This window comes from Ammospiza nelsoni, chromosome 4 (genome assembly GCF_027579445.1).
Source record: "Ammospiza nelsoni isolate bAmmNel1 chromosome 4, bAmmNel1.pri, whole genome shotgun sequence".
In the NCBI taxonomy this organism is placed as follows: domain Eukaryota; kingdom Metazoa; phylum Chordata; class Aves; order Passeriformes; family Passerellidae; genus Ammospiza; species Ammospiza nelsoni.
Genome location: NC_080636.1, coordinates 20,228,363 through 20,247,570, shown reverse-complemented (window position 1 = coordinate 20,247,570; position 19,208 = coordinate 20,228,363). Strand labels below are relative to the sequence as shown.

The following is a 19,208-nucleotide window of genomic DNA, read 5'->3' as shown; positions in this document are numbered from 1 at the left end:
TTGCCTCAGATTCTTGCAAGGTCAGAGATTTATTGCCTATGGTCAAAGGATGTAGAATCTCATACATGTAAATTTATGATGGATACCATCCAGGAAAGACAAATTATATCCAGCTGCCATTACTTTTGCTTGTGATGCTTTTGAGAATCCCTGTATAGCTTGTAAATTCCTGTTGACATTTCCCATGAAGTACATCTCAGATTTCTGTGTGTTGCTGTTAGTTATTGCCGAGACACAAAAACAATGAAGGGCTTTTAAACCTTTCATGGCTGCTCTTCAGATAAGAGCAGCTTAAGACAGTGGGATGGCTGAAGCATGGGGAAAGCTGTGAGGAAAAACCTGCCTGCAGGGATGAGTCTGGAAAAAAACAAGGAGAAGAGATGAGAGTGGTCAGATGATGGTCCTGCAGCTCTTAGTGCTGCAGGGGCAAAGGCTCTGGTTCCCCAGTGGGTAAAACCGATACCAGTGAGAGCTGCTGGTGTTCCCCCTGTGCTGCAGTCCTTGCTGAGGTGCTCCTGCCTGTGCTTGCCTTGCCCAAGGGCTCCTCTGAGCCCCTCCTGGCTGCTGGCTGGGCCTGGGGGCGGTGCGGGGACGTGGGTGAGCGTGCACCGTCGTGTGACACATCCCTGTCACACCTCGCACGCCTCAGTCAGCTCCTGCTCACTTTGCAGGCACAGGAGCTCCAGTGGGAGAAGGTTGAGGAGCAGTGCAGCAAGAGGCACTAACTGTGCCACAGGGCTTTTGTTTCTTCTGGTGGCCAAAGTCAGGTGTGACTGTGGGGCATGCATCAGTCTGTGTGCTTCTGCTGCTGGGTAGGTTCCTGAAGGGACAGCATGTGGGCACTCTGGCAAGCCACCAGCTGCTGAGGCTCTGGTCAGGTCTCTGGTCCTGGTGTTGTCCATGTTGCTTTGCAGGGTCATTCCAGCCCAAAGCAAGCCTTGGGAGCTGCTGTCATTTGCCCTTCTTAGCTGATGTTCCCGGGTTATGGCAGCACATGGGTGACCGCAGCTCACCTTTTGGTGGGAACCAGAGCACAAAGTGCATCAAAGTCTCCTTGTGGGAATTTTGAGAGATGAGATGTTGATGTAGCCCAGTGCATGTAACTTAGGACAGGCAATTGTCACTGCATTCAGCAAGGAGCTACTGGAGCGACAGGTAATGGTGGGAGAGACAGGAGGCAACATGGGCAGCACGGTCTGCCAGATATTCCCTCTTTTAGGAGTCAGCAGCTTCCCTCTCACAGACCAGCTACTAGTCACCTGTTCCCAGCTTGCATTCCAGCTAGCTTTCTGTTAACTGGCCAAAAATGCATCCATTTGTGGCGCTGCAGATGCTTCCATTAACTTATGTGTACTGAAAGATGTAGGAGTAAGTTCTGGTTCCAGGTATATGTTCTAAAATGTGAACAAGTGGCATCTTTTGGAAGGTGAAAAGGTAAAGGTCAAGTGTGGAATCTGGACTCAGCTAGTGGGCTGAGGTGGCACTAAGGGAAAGTAAATAAAATGCACTGTAACTGCTGAAATGTGCATTTAGATATAGTGTAAAAGAACCAAAATATTTTTCAGAGTGATAAAATGTGCAAAACATGGAAATAACAGGCTGTGTTAACAGGCAGCAGAGGTTTTCTCTATTTCCTTAGCATTGGGAACAGCACCAGACATTGCTGAGCAGTATTCATGTGAAAACTTGCAGATGAGTCCAGAGCAGCACTGACTCTCTGAAAGCTTGTGATGCTAAGAGGCACTTGCAGCAGTTGTTATCCCCTGTTTGGACACTTCCAAGGTGGCTGCTTTCAGTTCAGCAGAGCAGATGCACACAAATATTCAGCATGCTGGAAATGCATATTGAGGATGAATACAGTTAATACCACAGTAAATAAGGCAGGTGGTTTCAGGGTTGTTGCATTTAATTCATTAACAATCACTGCAATTAGGCACTCACTGCTCTTCCTCCCTGTTAGTTTCCATGTGGGCTTTACTGCAGAATTTAGTTGCAGAGACCCTATAAGATGTTAGACACAGACAAAAAATACTTGGATGAATCTTCACCAGTGGGCAAACTTCAGGCATTTGTTTTTACCGTGAAAAAGACCCTCAGCTTCCTGGCGTTTGGTTTATCTTTCCTTGGACAATAAAAAGCCAAGAGGTTTGCTGTAAGAGCAAGACTGCATTTTCTGGGTTTGACTCAAAGGCACTCGGCTGTGAGCAAGCTTTTCACACATCTCAGAGCAATCTGCACACGGGGTGCCTTGCTATGGTACAGTGCTTTAATACTAAGAGGTTTTCTTTCCTTTTCACTAGAGCGTATTTGTTGTGTAGTTGAAATAGATTGTGCAGCTCAAGTGTGAGCTAGAGCATCCTCAAGAAAAAAAAGAAGTATTTGAGGTATCCTTTGTAGAGAATAAAGTATTAAAAGTGTTTCTGAGTGAAATAAATATGAAAGAAACATGAATTTTTATTGCAGTGGACGGCCGTTATCTTCTATTATGTTTAATATTTTGCTGGAGATATGCTAAATACTGTCTGAATCATTAATAAATAGGTTTCTTTAGAACCATTTATCTGATTGAATTTCTGTGATTTCGTAAGCTGGAAGCTTATAAATAATCTCTTTAAATGCCTTTGTAAACAAATGTGTTTTAATTAGTACAGAGTCATCTTTGGTAGCTTACAAAAAGTCTTGTAGAGGTGTAAATCTGTAATTCCTGACACTTTAATAAAAGTGTTAGCTTAAAGAGGAGCGAGGCAAGTATGTTTAAGTACCAGCTTCCACTAAGCAGAGTTGGGTATATAATTACATGATTACCAACACTGCATATGTGGCCATGATATCCAGAGCTACACAAAATAATATGAATATATTAAATTTTCAGTACCATTAAAACAATTTGCAGCAAAATTATGTCTCCACTTTAGATGTGACTGTGCACAGAATAAAAAGAGCTGCAGCCCTTAAAATATGTTGCCTTATTGTGTCAAGCTCCACTAAGAAGGGATTGAAGCTGCTATCAGAGGACTTGCAGAGTTTCTTGCCCTCGTTCTACCTTGGTGGCAGGTGAACCCTGAAGTCACACTAGGGAGGTTTTTACTGCTACATTTCTGCATTTTTTAAAAACTTTGAAATAATGATGTTTATGAGTAATGATGCTGTCAGTGTTCATCCTGACCCAGTGCATGTCACAAAGTATCCTGAGCTTCTCTTTGCTGATTCTGTCTAAAACTTGAGTGTTCCCTGTATGCAGGTATTTGCATTTCATAAATAAATCTGTGAAGAGTCTTCCTGTAAAAACATGACTGCCTTACAATTGCTGTTAGCTCACTTCTGTATTTTATGCTGAATTTCATGTCTGGCAGGGAGATAAATTCACCTTGCTTTAAGGAGGGAACACAACCATTAGTTCACTGCTGGTGTCTCTGACCCAAAGTTGTGGGCTCGGGCCAGACTATTTTGGTTCATAGTGTATCTGGATAACATTTGACTCCAGAAGTGAATTTTTGGTGCAGAGATTCTTCTCTGACTTTACCCTGTGCGTATGTTTAAGCCAGATTACACAGTCCTTATGCAACAATGAAAAATTTAGTAACTGCTCTATATTTAAACCTTTGTGTATTAACTTCATTGCACAGCACCAGGATAGGTTTGAATGTGGAAAAAAAAGTGAAACATTAGAGAAGGAAATTGAAATGCTTAGGTAACTCTGTCCAGTTTGTAATAATGTGTCTTCTACATTAACTTCAAATATGTTTCTAGTCTTTGAAGTTGGGGTTTAGTTTTATTAAGTTTGTACTGAATTTGCTTTGTGATAGGGCATGATGCTGTCTGGTTTTTGGACCAAAATGGTTAATGTACAGAAATGACAGATTTTTAATTTTTACATCTATTTCAAATCTATTGCTTATTCTCACTGGTGTGGCTTGTAGTGATTGCATTGCTTGAGTTTGATCTCTTTGAGAGTATGTCAACCTCCTGTACACAGAGCCAGTTTAGTGGAGTAAAATTGAGAAGTCTGAAACACAGACACATGTTCAGTCACACAAGTGTTTGTTCAGTCACATAAGTGTTTTTAGCACTAAGGTACCCTACAGAAAGCACAGCTAGGGCCTGCTTGTGAGGTCAGCATTGTTTCATGCCTGCTTCAGTGGTGCACTGTGGTGAGAGGTATGATGGGCTATGCATGTGGAAGCAACATCATGTCTAACCCTGCCAACTGCTGCAGCCAGCATGAAGGGAAAATCAGGGCATGCAGTGTGGAATTACAGACATTTAGTGGTTTTTTGGCCATTTCCTAACCTTCCAGATCCTTCCTCCATCAGCTGGAGATGCTGCATGTCTAAGATGCCAGTATGGCCAGGACAACTCCATTGGCAGACTGGGCAATCTGCTAGTAGCAGGGAGCAGGTGTGGACCAGACAGAACTGTTCTGGGATTCCCACAGACTGCTGATAGAATTGCTCCTTCCTTTCTACAGCCAGCTCTGGGTCAGCAGAGAATGGGTACATGGGGGAGTCATTCCTGTGCTCCATGGGGGCGGTGGAGTGAGACCTGGAGGATGTGCAAGGTGAACACTTGTCATGAATTTGACTTCTCTGTAGTGAGCTTTATGCTCTTGCTCACAATTGTTCAGAAACAGATGAGCATGGTCCATCTGACACTTTCAGCAAGTGACCTCTGGCAGTCAGGAACACAATGCCAGCACTGGGAACTGTTTATCTTTGGATGCAGCTTCCAGGAAATGCCCACCCCGTGCTACCCACCACAAACACATGGAGGGCTGTTGGAAGCTTGTCTGCAGGGAGTGCCCAGCTGGGATGGCAGGATGGACAGGCACACATTTCACAGGAACTCAGTAATGTCACCCTTGGTCATGAGTGTCTGTGGCCATTTAATGTCACTGGGGCTTGGCTGAGGCGTGCCATGCTGGGGACTGAGCAGCTCATTTGGGATATGCACCTTGCCTTTGCAGCTGGCTTTGTGCAGCTCACTGGCCTCTAAATAAAGCCTGTAGATTTATACTTGAATGGTTTAGGAAACACACCTTTGCTGCTGTCAAAAAACTGTGCAACTGCTGCTTGAACAGCTATCTGCTGTCTGATGGCTGCAGGCCATTTGTCTCTGCTGTGCTGGACCTGACAAAGCCCTGGAGAGCCCCTGTGGAAAGGCTGCAGTGGATCAGGTCACTGCACAGCCCTACCAGCAGTCTGTCAGGCAGAGTGGCACAGGTTCAGGCCACACAGCTGGGGATGTTTTGCTGGTACGTGAATAGGAGCAATCTTGTGAGTCAGATGCTCAAGGGTTACAGGCAATTTTGGATTTACATGTTCATAGACATGGATATGTGTCTGTGAATGTTTATTGCTCTGTCTGGGTAAATCTTTAAGAATCTCCAAGGACTGCCTTTCTGGGCAACCTATTCTGGTTGTTCACCACTGCCCCAATAAAAAATTTGTTTCCCACTGTCCACCCTGAACCTCTGAATCCACAGCCATTGCCTTTGTTGTATTATTCAGCCCTACAGAGAAGTATTTTGTTCCCATTGCAACCGTCTGTCAAGTAGTTGTAGGAATTTCTTGGAGTTGTTGCAGTTTCCTTGGAATGAAGATTATCCAGGGTGAACAATGGACTTTTTTGTTTCTTTTTTTTTTTTTTTCTGCCTCTTAGTATTCCATTTCTTGGTTTACTGCTTGGATTTCCATCTGGGATCTCAGATATGCAGCAAAGCTTATTGACTATTATTTAATAGACTCATTTAACACAATTATGAAATTGATTAGGGTCAAAGATCTTAATATGTCTTTGTATGGCAGCCCTTTCTTTGAGAAGTAGTGAACCTGCCTTTTCACAGCCAAACACTTGAGCAAACTGGAGTCTCCAAGGATAGAGTCAGTGAGTGGTCTTCCTGTGATGGTCTTCTGGTGGATGTCCTTGTTCTGTAGGAAAAGTCTTACTACCCCTTTTTGCTGCTTTGTCCCTCCATGCTGTGGAGCTCCAGGGTTCATTCTGTCATGGGCTCTGAAAGCCCTGCCTCTACTGCCCATCATGGCTTAAGTGGATTCAATACCAGTTTAGGGCAGTTCCCAAAGGGTAGCCTTTGGGTCAGTTGTCAGCAGGTGGCTTTGTCCTTTATGTGAATGTGAGGGGCCACCAGGCAGCTGCTGGACATGGCCCCTGCCCTGGAATGCTGACCAGCCTGGGCTTATCAAGCACTAGAAGAGCTGTAAAGCACTCAGAGGACCCTGCTGTGAACCTGCTTATGGGGAAACACTGGAGTTGAACACCTGAAACCCCTTTATCATCTGGCACAAAGGACAATGTGGTAAATCAGACTGGGCACCCATGCACCTCTCCATATGTGGGGCTACACCCAAAACAGAGAGCTGCAGGCTTGATTTGGATTTTGGATGGCATTTTTTAGATCCCTGCCTTCCCAGATGAAATCAGTATCAGTGATGGGGGGGGATATTTCTGTGCATCCACCTGAAGTGAGGAAATTGCCCTTTTCTGTCAGCTCTGCTGTCCAGGCAGATACCACACTGGCGTTGGAAGCTGGAGCAGAGCATAATGACCCAACTTCAGCCATGTTTCATGCACAGAGACTGTTACCCTGTTGCTCTGACACCAGGCTGCTTTTTTTTTTTTTTTTTCCTTTTTTTTTGTTATTATTTTAGGTGGAATTTAAGGCGTGAGCTGCAAAACACAAAGCAGCTCTGGCTGTGATCACCTCTGTGAGTGCCTTTCCCTCCTCCTGTGGTCACAGGCAGCTGAGGAAAAGCAAAAGCTGTCAGGTCCCTGCAGAAAAAGAGAGAAATTAGTGCTGGCAGAGTCTGTACGAGACAACTTATCTGCTGTGAAGTTTGAGTCCCTTGTTCCTGCTGGTGTGATCTGTTAATGTAACATGCCTGAAATGTTTTCTTACATTCTTACAGTTTTTTCTAAGATGTGCAAGATGAAAAACGTGGGGATATTTACTCCAGTAACAGAGGAGTTGTGGTGGGCTGGTTTTCTTTTTGTACATTCACAATCTATGCCATCGATTATAATATACAAATTAGTCACATAAACATGTCTGCACTTATGTAAAGATCTATGTAAAGCTTATGCTTTCAAATCTGTAATGGATTCATAGGTGTTGAGTAATTAGATGAAAGAAAAAGTCCTTTTAAGAAAAAAAAGGTGAAGTTAGAGGAGGTCTTTCAGCAAGTGTGTTTATTACATTTACTGCTATCAGTATCAGCTGGTAGTACTGGAAAAGCCTTAAAGCAGTTTTGTTAATATTCAGCCCCTTTAATTCTTCTCACTGGTCACTTAAAAATTCTCTTCTTAGATTCAGTCCCATGTTCTTCCTGTCACTTCTGTAAAGTCCTGCTCTACTGGGCTGGCAGGTAACATTCAAGAGTTTGTGCTTTACAAAGGCACACGGCCATGCCCCTGAACCTTGGTGATATTTCTGTGAATTCCCCAGTTGATGGCAAGGAAGTGCACTAAAGCCTTGCTTTCTTCTCCCTGTGGTAAGCAGACTTTCCTCAAATAGCAGGAGGCAGATAAGTTCACTATGTAGTCTGTTTCATTAATGTTTTCCAGAATTAATAGTAAGTAAATCTCAGATCAACAGTTCTGTATATTCCTTATCAGACTTCTAATTGCTCCAAGTATATTGCTCATTCTATTTCTAGGTGTTTACCTCTCTATTTACTATTTGGTACCATTCTTCTCCTCTTCCTTCCCATATGCTCCTTCATCTTCAGTCCCCACTTTCTTGGCATCAGTCTAAGTACAGTTGCATCCAGGTTGGGCTAAGTGAAATAGGCTCATGTTCAGAGGCCATCTAGAAAACAAGAAGATTATTTGAATTGAGTCCCTGACACAAGTTTTTGTAATTAAAATGCAACTACCCCAGGTAGTTGTTAGAGATTACAGACACAGAAATAAAAATTTGCCTGGTTAAGATTTTCGGTATAAATATCAGTAGTCCCTAATTTGAGTATTTCAGTATTTTAAAGATTGATATTCCAGTTTAAAGTAGCAGCCTCAGGGGATCTGATTGGGCTCTTTTTGTGAATGCTTCAGCTAATCTTTGTTGGTGTTGTTTAAATAAAAGCATTTTGATGCTTAAGTTTAGAACCTTGTATTTAAAAACAAACCCCAGACCTAAAGTCTGTCATCAGTTTTCTCTGATGAATCAGATTTTTACCAAAAATCCTTTTTCCCTAAGTGGCTTGAAGAAAAAATTTAAAATTTTATGGAAATGCTTTGTGGTTTCTTAGCTAGTACACTGCTGATTTATAGGCAGAGAGAACTACATGTGTAACTATGTAGTCATTGCTGTTCAGTGTTAATTCTGTTTTGCTTTGCATTTTATCAACATTAATTCTCAGGTTGTTTTCACATTGCACTAATCATTCCAATTACAAATGTTTAATTTGTCATTTGGTGCATATTAAACCATGCTGAAGAGTGTTTGGGCCCCAGAGTGTTTGTCCATTTCAAACATTGATGCTGGACTGTGGTTCTGAGCTCATTGTTGAAAAAAAGTTTATTCTTGACCAGAAGTGTTGAATTCCCTGCAGTGTTTGTTTCCTTCATGCAGCATCGAGCAAATTTGAAAAAGATGATTATTCACCTCACTCTTGGGATCTGCTTCAGTTCCTCTTATGGCTGTGAAGGCAATGCCAGCTCCAGGTCATGGCTTTGCTCAGCCTGTAACAGGCTGGCAGAAAGGAGGATAGCAGTTATTCATGGAAGCACTTCCACAGCCATTTCTCATTGCAGAACTGTGTGGATTCCTGTTCAAGGGGTGTGAATCAAAACCAGGAGAGATTTTCTTTAGGATGTAACTGCAGAAACACACTCCCATGCAGTTCTTTGCTTGGCCACTGCCTTGTTTTGGATAGGTCAAGCAACTCTTCCTTGGACTGTTGTATCACCAGCTGCTTTCTAGTTTGGAAAATATTTGTAGAAACAGTATTTTGTTCATCCTCTTTTTACTGATAGATATGGCAGTAGTGCAGGAGAGATTGTTGAGAGCAGCAGTAGTGATACTTGCAAGGGAGTAACAGAGAAATCAGGACCCTGTTGTTGAGGAATATGGCTGGAAGCATCTCTTCTTGTGTGTTTATAAAAAACACAGTGCAGTGAGAAGAAGAACTGTCTCCTTCTGAGGGGACTGTGGGTCAGTAGAAGGGAGGAGAAGGGGCATCAGGACTTCCCTGTTAAAATGCATTGATAAACCATGGCTGAAAACAACTCTGAGCTGTGAGGAGCTGCAGGGATGCCCTTGGCTTGCATAGGTGGAGTGTGTTCTATTGCAGCAGGCAGGGATAGGAAGGGGGAGAGGGGGATCAGGGTCTGCAGCTGCCCACAGCTCTGTCTGTGCCTGCAGAATTCCCTGCATTGGAGCAAAATCCCAGGTTTTTTGCCTTACCCAGCCACAGGTTGTGTGCAGCCCTGCCTGGATGTCTCAGATCTCTGAGCATACTCCCCTTTGGTTAAGATGGGACTGAGCAGGCTGAGCAAAGTGCTCTGAAACACAGGTATGAGCCTCCTGTGTGAGTGTGCCAAGCAGCATTACTGCATTTCAAGTGACCTTTCAGTCTGAAACTCTGCCAAAGGGAGGGGAAAGGAAGCCACGGCTGACTCGAGCTCTGAGCAGAGATCCTGCAAACAGATGGTGTTTGCATAGAGGAGATTCTGGTCGGGTGCAACTCCACTACAACTCTTGGTTTTTGATGATTGCAGGCGGGCTAAACTCCGGCTATATTTGGAACAGCTAAAACAGCTTGTGCCTCTCGGGCCGGACAGCACCAGACACACCACTCTAAGTCTGTTGAAAAGAGCTAAGATGCATATCAAGGTAAAAACATTCATCCATGTTTTTATTTCTTTCAAGGGAGAATCTTCCAGAATGTGTATCCATAGAGAGGAAACAAATTTTCACACAAAATCCATATCCATATGTCCCATCTTCTGGATTTATTGGCCTTTATTACTTGCAGGGATTTCAGTCACAGTGTCAAAGTTTAGTGGTTTGCAATTTAGCATCTCAGATATATAAAACAGTGGTTTTGTGATTTCTTAGTTGCTAACTAGTGTATTTAATACACTATAATTTAATTTATTTTACACTATAATTAAAAAAAAATTATCAAAGCTGTTCTTTAATTAATATATTTATTTTTAAGAACCAAGCAAAGTAGCATTGTACTGAATTTACTAAAATGTAAAAAGCCAGATCCATTAATGATAAAAAAATAATGGAATCAAAAATATCATATCTATTAGTGAGCCTTACCCCATCAACATTTTGTTGACCAGGTTCTCATTTAAATGAAACAAAAAATTGAATGCAATCTCCTGTTAGTTGCTGCTCCCCTTGTTACAAGTTTAAAACAAAAAACAGCCTTAAATCTCACCTATGATCCAGCAGCAGTGCAGGTTCTACATTTGCGCAAGTAATTCAAAGGAAATTATTTCTCAGGCCTTCTCTCTCCAAAGACACCTTCACTCCCATTTTCACTGTCATTGTTTTCAGGGAACAGGGTTATATGCAGAAATAAGACAAAGAGGTATTCAAATGCAAAAGTTAAAGAACAGGTTTCTGCTGCTGTGTCCAGGACTGTAATTACTCATCTGGCATTTTTTCAGTGTTACAGAGAAACAGGTCAAGAAAAGTGTCAGGCAAAATTGAACACTGTCAGTAATCTTGGAATATTTTGGAGAACATCCTGCTGATGCACAGCTTTAAGATTCACTGCTGTTAAAGAAGTGGGTGTGATTCATATGAAGAAATAAAGATTATTCTACACAAAACCATTCTTGTGAACAAGCTTACAGAGCTACTTTTTCAGCACTTCTAAGCACATTTACTCCAGCTGGGCAACCCCTGTTTTTACCATTTGAGATTTTGGCCTCTTGTTTATAATTCAGGCTAACATGCATGAAAGGCACTGCATGTGGTTTTTGTCTTGGGCTGCCCCCCTATGATGGGCTTATGCATACAAATTGAAGAAGTGTTTTTACAAGTGGCGAGTGTGCGAGATTAGCCCTGCAGTTACCATTTCAGCTGCTGATAAAAAAAGCTGGGAACAGATTCTTTCCAGATCTCTCTTGCACAGCACCAAGTACTCGTCTTCTGAAAACCCAGACTGAAGTTTAACTTTCTTTTTAAGATTTTAACTGAACCTTCCCAAACTGGGTTGGCATTTAATTGCTCCCCTTTTGTCAGGTCAGCTCCCTCTCCTGCCCTGCCAGAGCTTGCCCGTGCCCAGCTGGCATTTTCAGCACAGTTATTAGTTCTCAACTTTTCACACACACACCCACACACCCCCACACACACACACACACTCACACCCCATATATTGAGATCTGCTCTGAAAGACTAGATGGTTTTGAGTCTCCTGGATATGAATCACTGAGTTCTTTCCTAAAATAGTTGTTAGAGTTTAGGATTGCAGCCAGGAAAATACAGGAAAAGGAAGTCTGATCAATTGGGCACATTTGGTTTGTTGTGTACATGGATGTACCAACCCCTTTTCCTATTATAACATTGTGTATCCACCTATGATGATTATCTGCAGAGTGTATTGCCTGGGAGGGGGCTTAAAATGTGGTGGAAGAAAGTAGATTTCATTGAGCCAGGAAACTGCCCTATTCAAGGGTGTCAATTATTTTCAAACACTTTTATTTCAGGCTTGCATGGGAACAGCAAGATCTCTGAAAGGGTTTTGCTTGTGTTTTGCTGTGCACTGTCCCAGCCCGCTCGCCTCACAAAACCAAGGCTAGGTTCATTCAGATGGCAGGGAGGAGACTTCAGCAGCTGTATTCAGTCCCTGCACATCTCCTAAATCTCAGTGATCATGTAAACACAGCTCACAGAGAAATCTGCTCACTCTTATGAGTGCTTTTACTGCTACAACCTGTAATTTACTGCATCAGATAGATAATTTTTTTTAATAATAAAAGGTGTTTTGATTTGTGTATCCTTCATGCTTTTAATCCCATCATACTCTTACAATTTTTCCCTAATTACGCAGTCAGTTTTTTTAAATGGCTAGCAGTGATTTGGAGAAGGGCTCAGTTCAAGTACAAAAAGGTACTTTATTCCTGTTACTGTATTTGGACCAACAGTGCAGCACATTTTATCGGGTGTGAAGCATTCTTTTTATTTGCAAAATTAATACCTGCTTTTATTCTGTCAGAGGGGAGATTTTAGGTAGATATGTGAAGGATCCTTTCACAGGCTGTTTGCCGAGAAATTCTGAATTAATACCACTGACTTTGTAGATATCACAGAATTATCATACTTGCTCTGGAGAAGTTCAAGGAAAAAAAAGAGCAAGAATAAAGAGAGTTGTTAGTAAATTCCTCCTTCTATATATAATTAATGCTGCTTATTGTTCATGAAGCATTTTAAATGCTAAAATTTTCCATGGCCTACGGTAGGAGGGAGAACATTCAGAGGCTCACGATGGTTTCTTTATGGTGATAGGTGGAGTAAGAGACTCATCTAAAGATGCATTATGTTCTCACTGAAACCTGAGCTGTGCTCGAGTTATCAAAGATGATGCTGGTTTCGCCTGATAAAATGATTTCAATATTCCCCACAACCAAGGCAACAATAATTTGGTCTTAGCCAGGGAATGCCAGCTAGTGACAAGAGAGTCTCTGAGGGTTGTTTTTTAAATTATAATTATTTTTCCCCTGTAACCATATATCTTTACCGTGAAACAAATTCAGTCTGCTAAAATTGTACTGACCTCTACAGAATGCTAACTAAAAAATCGAAATTTTAGATTTAACTTTATATTAATTAATTAAAATAATTAAATTGCTTTGAAATTACTATTTATGAGAAGACCTTAAGTTACTTACGCTTTTGCATGGGTACAGACTGCCAGCTCACTGTGTTTCTCTCCCTTTAAGAAATTGGAAGAACAGGACCGAAAAGCTCTGAATATTAAAGAACAATTACAGCGGGAGCACCGCTACCTCAAGCGCAGGCTGGAGCAGCTCTCCGTGCAGGGCATGGAGCGAATCCGCACTGACAGCATGGGATCAACAATATCCACTGACTCTGAACAAGGTAACTCAGCCAGCCCTTCCCAAAGGGCCTGCAGCAGCACGGGGGAAAAGGGAAGTAGGGAAACAAGGAAATGTCATTTGGAACTAAAATCATGCTTTCAGCAAAACCCAGACAAAATTATAACATCATGTGATTTGAAGAGTAAAAAATTAAGGCATCTTTTTCACATTCTTTGAAATTATTTTTTTTCCTAATCAGTTTTGAAGCTGTTAATACTGTGTGTATTTTTAAAGCTATTTTTCCTGCATGTATTTTTGGCAGTTTTTTTAATAGTTACCATTTAATGTTTTGAATTTTTACTGTAATTATTGGTAAAGCTGGCATAATATTTTCTCATGGAAAAAAATATCTTATTTAGTCTAATTCATTTGTGTGAATAAATGATTTTCACATCATTTATTGTGAAATTTTAAAACATTTTCTGTGCAATGATCACCAAGGGTTCTGTGCATTTGTTTCTCATTTAAGACAGCTTGTCAAGCTGGCTGTTGCCATTTCTTATTTTCCCATTTGGAAGTTTTTCTGGCAGAACAGTGGCTCAGGCTGGCTGTTTCAGGGCCCAGGGGGATTGAGTGGATGGTCTTGGGGCAGTTACCTGGGGACAGGTGGCCACACCATGGGCAGCCAACACCTGCATGGCTGGAATTACCATGGACAGTTCTGCAGTAGGACAGACTCTGAGGGCTGGCTTTTTTCTAAATCAGTGTCAATCTGCAGGTTGGAACAGTTCTGGGAAAACATTTGGTATTTATCAAAGTTGCAGGGTGCTCCCATCACAGGAATGATTGGTATCCGATTCTATTGATTTAGGAGGTTGAACAATTGCTTTATTAAAACTATACTATATTACATTACAATTATATTAAAGAGAGATACTATACTATACTATACTATACTATACTATACTATACTATACTATACTATACTATACTATACTATACTTACTACTATTGAAAAACTCGTGTCTGTCTGCAGACTGACAGTCCACACAGCTTGGACCTGATAGGCTAATTGGCATAAACAATTTCTACCAGAATCTAATTACTAAATTTCTTTAGGTAAACAATCTTCTTAACACACTCTGTATCCGCAAAACACTAGGAGCAGCAAGCAGAGATAAAAATTGTTTTCCCACTGCGCATCTCCAGAAAAAAAACTGAGAGAGAGAATTATGTCTCTCTGTTCAGAGAATGTGAATGCCACAGGTGTTGATGTCATGGAGTATATTTATGTCGCTGAGGACAGAAGGAATTTTAATTCTCAGGTGGACAAGATGATCCTTTCCTCAGGAATTACTGTGCCAGTTCTTATTTTTTTTATAATTATTGCAACTGAAGTGTGATTCAGGTGTTGATTGACACTGGCCCATGACTAGTCGCTACAACTTTCTGAAAATGTGCCTTCTTATGTTTTCTTTAGAAGTAGATATTGAAGGAATGGAGTTTACTCCAGGTGAAATGGACAGTATTGGAAGTGCCAGTGATGCTGAAGACCACTACAGTTTGCAGAGCGGTTCGAGTGACGGAGGTTACACACATTCCCGCAGACTGAATGCCAGGCTCTCATAGTGCCTGAGTTACCTGCTCAACTCAGGACCATCTGACTGAAGCACTTATATATGAATATTCCAGAGGTGTCAACTGCCACTCTTCCGGGAAACCCCAACCACAATACTCTGACATGGAGGTTTCTTACCCACGGTTCCCTGCACTGTAACCACAATATTAGATATTGTAAATCATGGGTTTGCTGCAGAGAACTGTGGTTAGGTACAGTTGTGACTTAAAGCTAGCTTGATGTAGCCATCCTGCAAATTAAAGGAAATAAATTATGTCGTTCCATTCAAGAAGTATTAAATTCAAACTGTTGGAAGCATGGCGTAAGGGAGTTTGACAGTTTATTTTGATTTTGCAGAAACCATTTTCAAACATGGAAGAATAAATGAAATCTGCAATGTGTTAGTGATTCAGAGATACAAAAATCGAAAACTACTTTTTGTGGTATTTTTTCATGAAAAAACCCCAAACCCAAAACATTTTGAATGCTGTATAGTGGGCTCCATAGAGTAAATTCTTTCAGCAGTTGTTGTTTGGGTGAAGCAGGCAGATAAATGTTCAAATCTCAAATGATCTTTAGAAAAGGTCGTATTTACAAGTCACTACTGTACTTCAAAATGGGGGAAAAGCCAGCTCTAATAATGACTTCATGTGGGATGATCTCAACTTTCTTTTGCTTTTTGTATTCAATATCCAACCAGCAGCAAATCATTCTATCCATGTTAACGGGAGCAGTAGAAAGCAACATGGCAGTTTTAACCTGTTACCGTGGAGTGGATGACATTTGAAGCATTTCAGTGGTTTTATGGGTTGTTGTTTTCATTTCTTTCTCTGAAGAATACAGAACTCAAGTGATCCAGTTTGTGATAGTTAATCTTTCCTTGCAAGGAAATGAAATCTCTGTTTGCTTGTATTTTTTTTTCTTCTCTTCTATTTACACATGTCAATACATTCTTATGGAAGGCATGGCTTAAAATTACAGTATTCAGCTAGAAGATAATTAATTTTTTTTCTTTTGCACACTATAATTGCATTTTCTATTCTTAAAAAAGTGCAAAAAAATTAAAATGTATGCTGTAAAACAGCAAAGTTTATTTAGTACTCATCAAGCTGTTCAGAACATATTTACCCAAATTGTAGCAATACTATGAAGATGTATTTTAATACAACTTCTGCTTAGTGAAGTCATTAGAGCTTGGCTTGCCGGGTAAGAAAAAAATGGACCAGTCTTTGCATTATCTGTTTAAAGAAGGTCTTTTAAAAAAAGAAAAAAAAAAAGAAGAAAAAAAAAGAAAAAAATTGAAAAAAAAAAAAAAGAAAAAAGCTATAAACACTTTTAGGGAAGTGATTTTAGCAAGTGTAGTCTATATTTCCTGTAAGAGATTTTGTATTATATTTTCCTAAATGTTCTCATTTACTTGTATAAGGAGGGGAATGGTACAGACCCAGACCAGAGTCTCAGGGACTCTTCACCTTTGTCATATTGTGCCTTGGTGACCATTTATGTATGCCTCTCCTTCTCATTGTTTAAAGGACAACTAAGCTTTGTTTCAAGACCCTCTGTTCAAATGGTCAGTTGTCCACCTTCTTACGGATGAAGCAGAGAGGTGTATTTATATCTTCACCCTCTCACAACTGATTCAGTGTGGCTTTAAGTAAAATCATGAAATTAGGTTTTGGTGCGAGGGTTAATTGTCTTTGTATGAGCCCTCCCTTGGATTCTTCAGCACCCAAATCTATTTTTTGTTAGCTTATAAAGTCAGGGTCTCTGTGAGACCAGCGCTCAGTGGCTTGGGAAACACAAACGTACTGTGTAAGGCTATGGGATGTCCAAGTGTGGTGCCATTTTTAGCATTCAGATACAAGACCTCATGACAGACTGACCATAATGATCAAAAGCAAAGGTTCAGTTGTTCTTTCAACATCTGACATACGTGTCCTCCCTTTGGCTCTTACAACACGGAGTAGAAATATGAATACATTTTGTGGCAGCTTACAGATCCTTGTTTGCACTCTCGCTTACTGCTTGGAACTTGCCAACAAGGAAACGTATACATTTAATTTACATAACCTAATGGATGGCCACCCCTACTTTGGCTCTGGGGAGGGGCCTAAGGTTATCAACTCTGGCAGCTGAATAAGAAAACAATTAACCTTTTCTGTGATGCAGGTTTTGGTATTACATTCTATACACCTTGCATATTACTAAAATCCTCATTGTTGGGGAAAGCACACAGCAATATACTCATTGTGTGTAGCTGACAAGCAGCAGAAATTACTAGCTCCTTTGGTGCATATGTAACTAATTTCCAAATCATGGAAAAAAAATAAAGAGTTTACTTTAACACACGACTGTTAACAGGAAAAAAAAAAAGAGGCTAGTATATTGTTGCTGTTCATTTATTATATAATGAACACATTCATGGATTGTAAAGTGTTTCCTTTCATGACAAGCAGCTCTTGCACAGAACCTCCTAATGAAAAGAGATTTGAAACTTACAGAAGGAAAAACGAGACTTTAAATTGAACATTATTGTACCTTAGGTCAACCTGAAATTTTCCTTTTAAAGATGAATGTGCTAACTTAATGAGTTCTTCCACGCTGGGTATCCATGGCTTTGTAGATCTTATATTTTCAATAAAAATTACTCGAATAATCTTGAGTGGAAATAAAAAGGGTTTATTTGTTTTTACTTTTTCAGTTGTTACAGCTGGGAGCTATTAACGCTGGTAAAGAAAAATGACACCATACTGCCTGTGTCATTCTCCCTCAAGCACAGCCCAATTTAAGGTGGAATTTTCAGGCACAGCCCCTGGACAGCAGCAGCCCCGTTAGAGGCACAGCTGATCATAGGGTCAGGTTTGGGGGCTGGCCTGTCCCCATAGCAGAGCTGCAGGCAGTGGGGACAGTCGGGGCTCTGACATTCTTTTAGGTTCTGCTGCTGAGCAGCCAGTGCAGCACTGCCTGTGGTCACAGCACCTGGGATGCAGTGTTATTTTTACTATTTTTTCTCAGCTGGACATGTGTGTGTGCCCTGTGGGTCTGCAAGTGTACCTGTGCCCACAGTGGGGCTGCAAAAAGCAAACTATTTGTGCAGGATGAAATCCTGCCCCTGGCAGCTCTGATGAAGGATGAAATCCTGAAACCCTGGCAGCTCTGCCACGTTGTGACCGCGCTTTTAGCAGGCGAGGAGGTGCTGCTGCTCAGTTCATCCATTTCCTCTGCAGTTACCACACTGGAAAAGGAGTAGGGACAAGATTACAGGGCTGCTAGGTCTCCTTCTCTGTGAAAGGGGCTCTGGAGAGATGAAGTCATCGCAAAGTTCTTTTTCTGGGGACGCTGAGGTTTGGCCTGTTTCCTGGGGGAGAAGAAAGGAAGGGCTTTCCCTTGCAGCATGCAGGTGTCAGAGGATGCACGCCTCTGCACTGCTCCTGGATTAGTGCTTCCCCCAGCTCCCTGCCTGCACTCTGGCATCACCACGGGGAGGCACAAAAAAAAACCAGCCTAAAATTGTTAGTTCTTTCTGTGCATATTCTCTGCTGCAATTTAGAGGATGAATCCTCCTTCGCATCCATCCTCTCTCTGCCCAGTTTGTACCGTGCCAGGCCCATTGCAGCTGATTTATTTATCTTCTGAATAGAGCAGGTTTGGCAGTAGAAGCTCTGCAACACATTATTAACCAGAGACTGGATCCTCTATTGTCTTCTGCAAAGAACAAACTTGGTTCAGAGTGAGTTTTAGCAGGTTAAAACAGAAATAAAAAAGCCTCCCAAAAATCCATGAGAATGACAGTTTTCCATGTGCTGTTTATAGATGTGTTTCAATCCTAATTTATTAGTATAAGATCTGGAGTTGAAAAAAATGACATAAAATCTAACACATTTAACTTGTTCTAACTTACAGAATTAAGACTGACTTCAATGGTGTTATATTTTTGACATGGATGAGTATGGGTTCAACTATACCACATGCATATAATTATAGACTAGAAAAAAAGTTACTCATTGATCTACAAATAAGTTACAGTGACAAATACCGATTTTCTGAGCACCTGACTGTGCACTTTGCATAACCCATTTCAGTGGGTGAACTTAAAATACCAAAAGAGGAGAACTGGGCAACAGAAAGAGGTGAAGTTACAAGTGTGGGGTCTGCCTACAAACCTGCTCTGGGTGGGTACTTCTGCTTTTCCTGGAGGTACTTACAGCAGTCTCTCCTCCTGAACAAGTGATTATTTCACCATTTTACTAACTTTTTGGCAGACTGGCAATTAGTGGTGAAATTTTTCATCCTTGTGGATCAGCCATGTGGAAAGAAACACATTTTTGAAAAGAACCACATCATCACAGCTTTTAATTAAGTAATATGAATTTTATACATTTAATTTTATGATGCTGCTGATAAAGGAATGTCTTCAAAACAAATTACTCTTTCATGAATCTGTTAAATTTGTTTTTTAAAGAGTAGAGGCCATCAGTTGTGTGTGGTATGAGCCAGTAACAGTGCTGATATTTAATCCATTAACTTACACTTTCCAAAATTGATGGAAGAATAATTGAGACCCTTTAGGAACCCT

General features: G+C 41.1%; 1 protein-coding gene across 3 annotated transcripts in view; it reads left to right on the top strand.

Moving 5' to 3' along the window:
• MXD4 (MAX dimerization protein 4) overlaps positions 1-17,307 on the top strand; it is a 39,172-nt gene extending 21,865 nt beyond the window's left edge. For all 3 annotated transcript variants that reach the window (XM_059469880.1, XM_059469881.1, XM_059469879.1), the window contains exons 4-6: positions 9,733-9,847; positions 12,916-13,075; positions 14,495-17,307. In XM_059469880.1, coding sequence (XP_059325863.1) covers positions 9,733-9,847; positions 12,916-13,075; positions 14,495-14,643 — 424 coding nt within the window. In that variant the 3' untranslated portion in view covers positions 14,644-17,307. The remainder of the gene's footprint in view (positions 1-9,732; positions 9,848-12,915; positions 13,076-14,494) is intronic.
• The last annotated feature ends 1,901 nt before the right edge of the window (positions 17,308-19,208 follow it).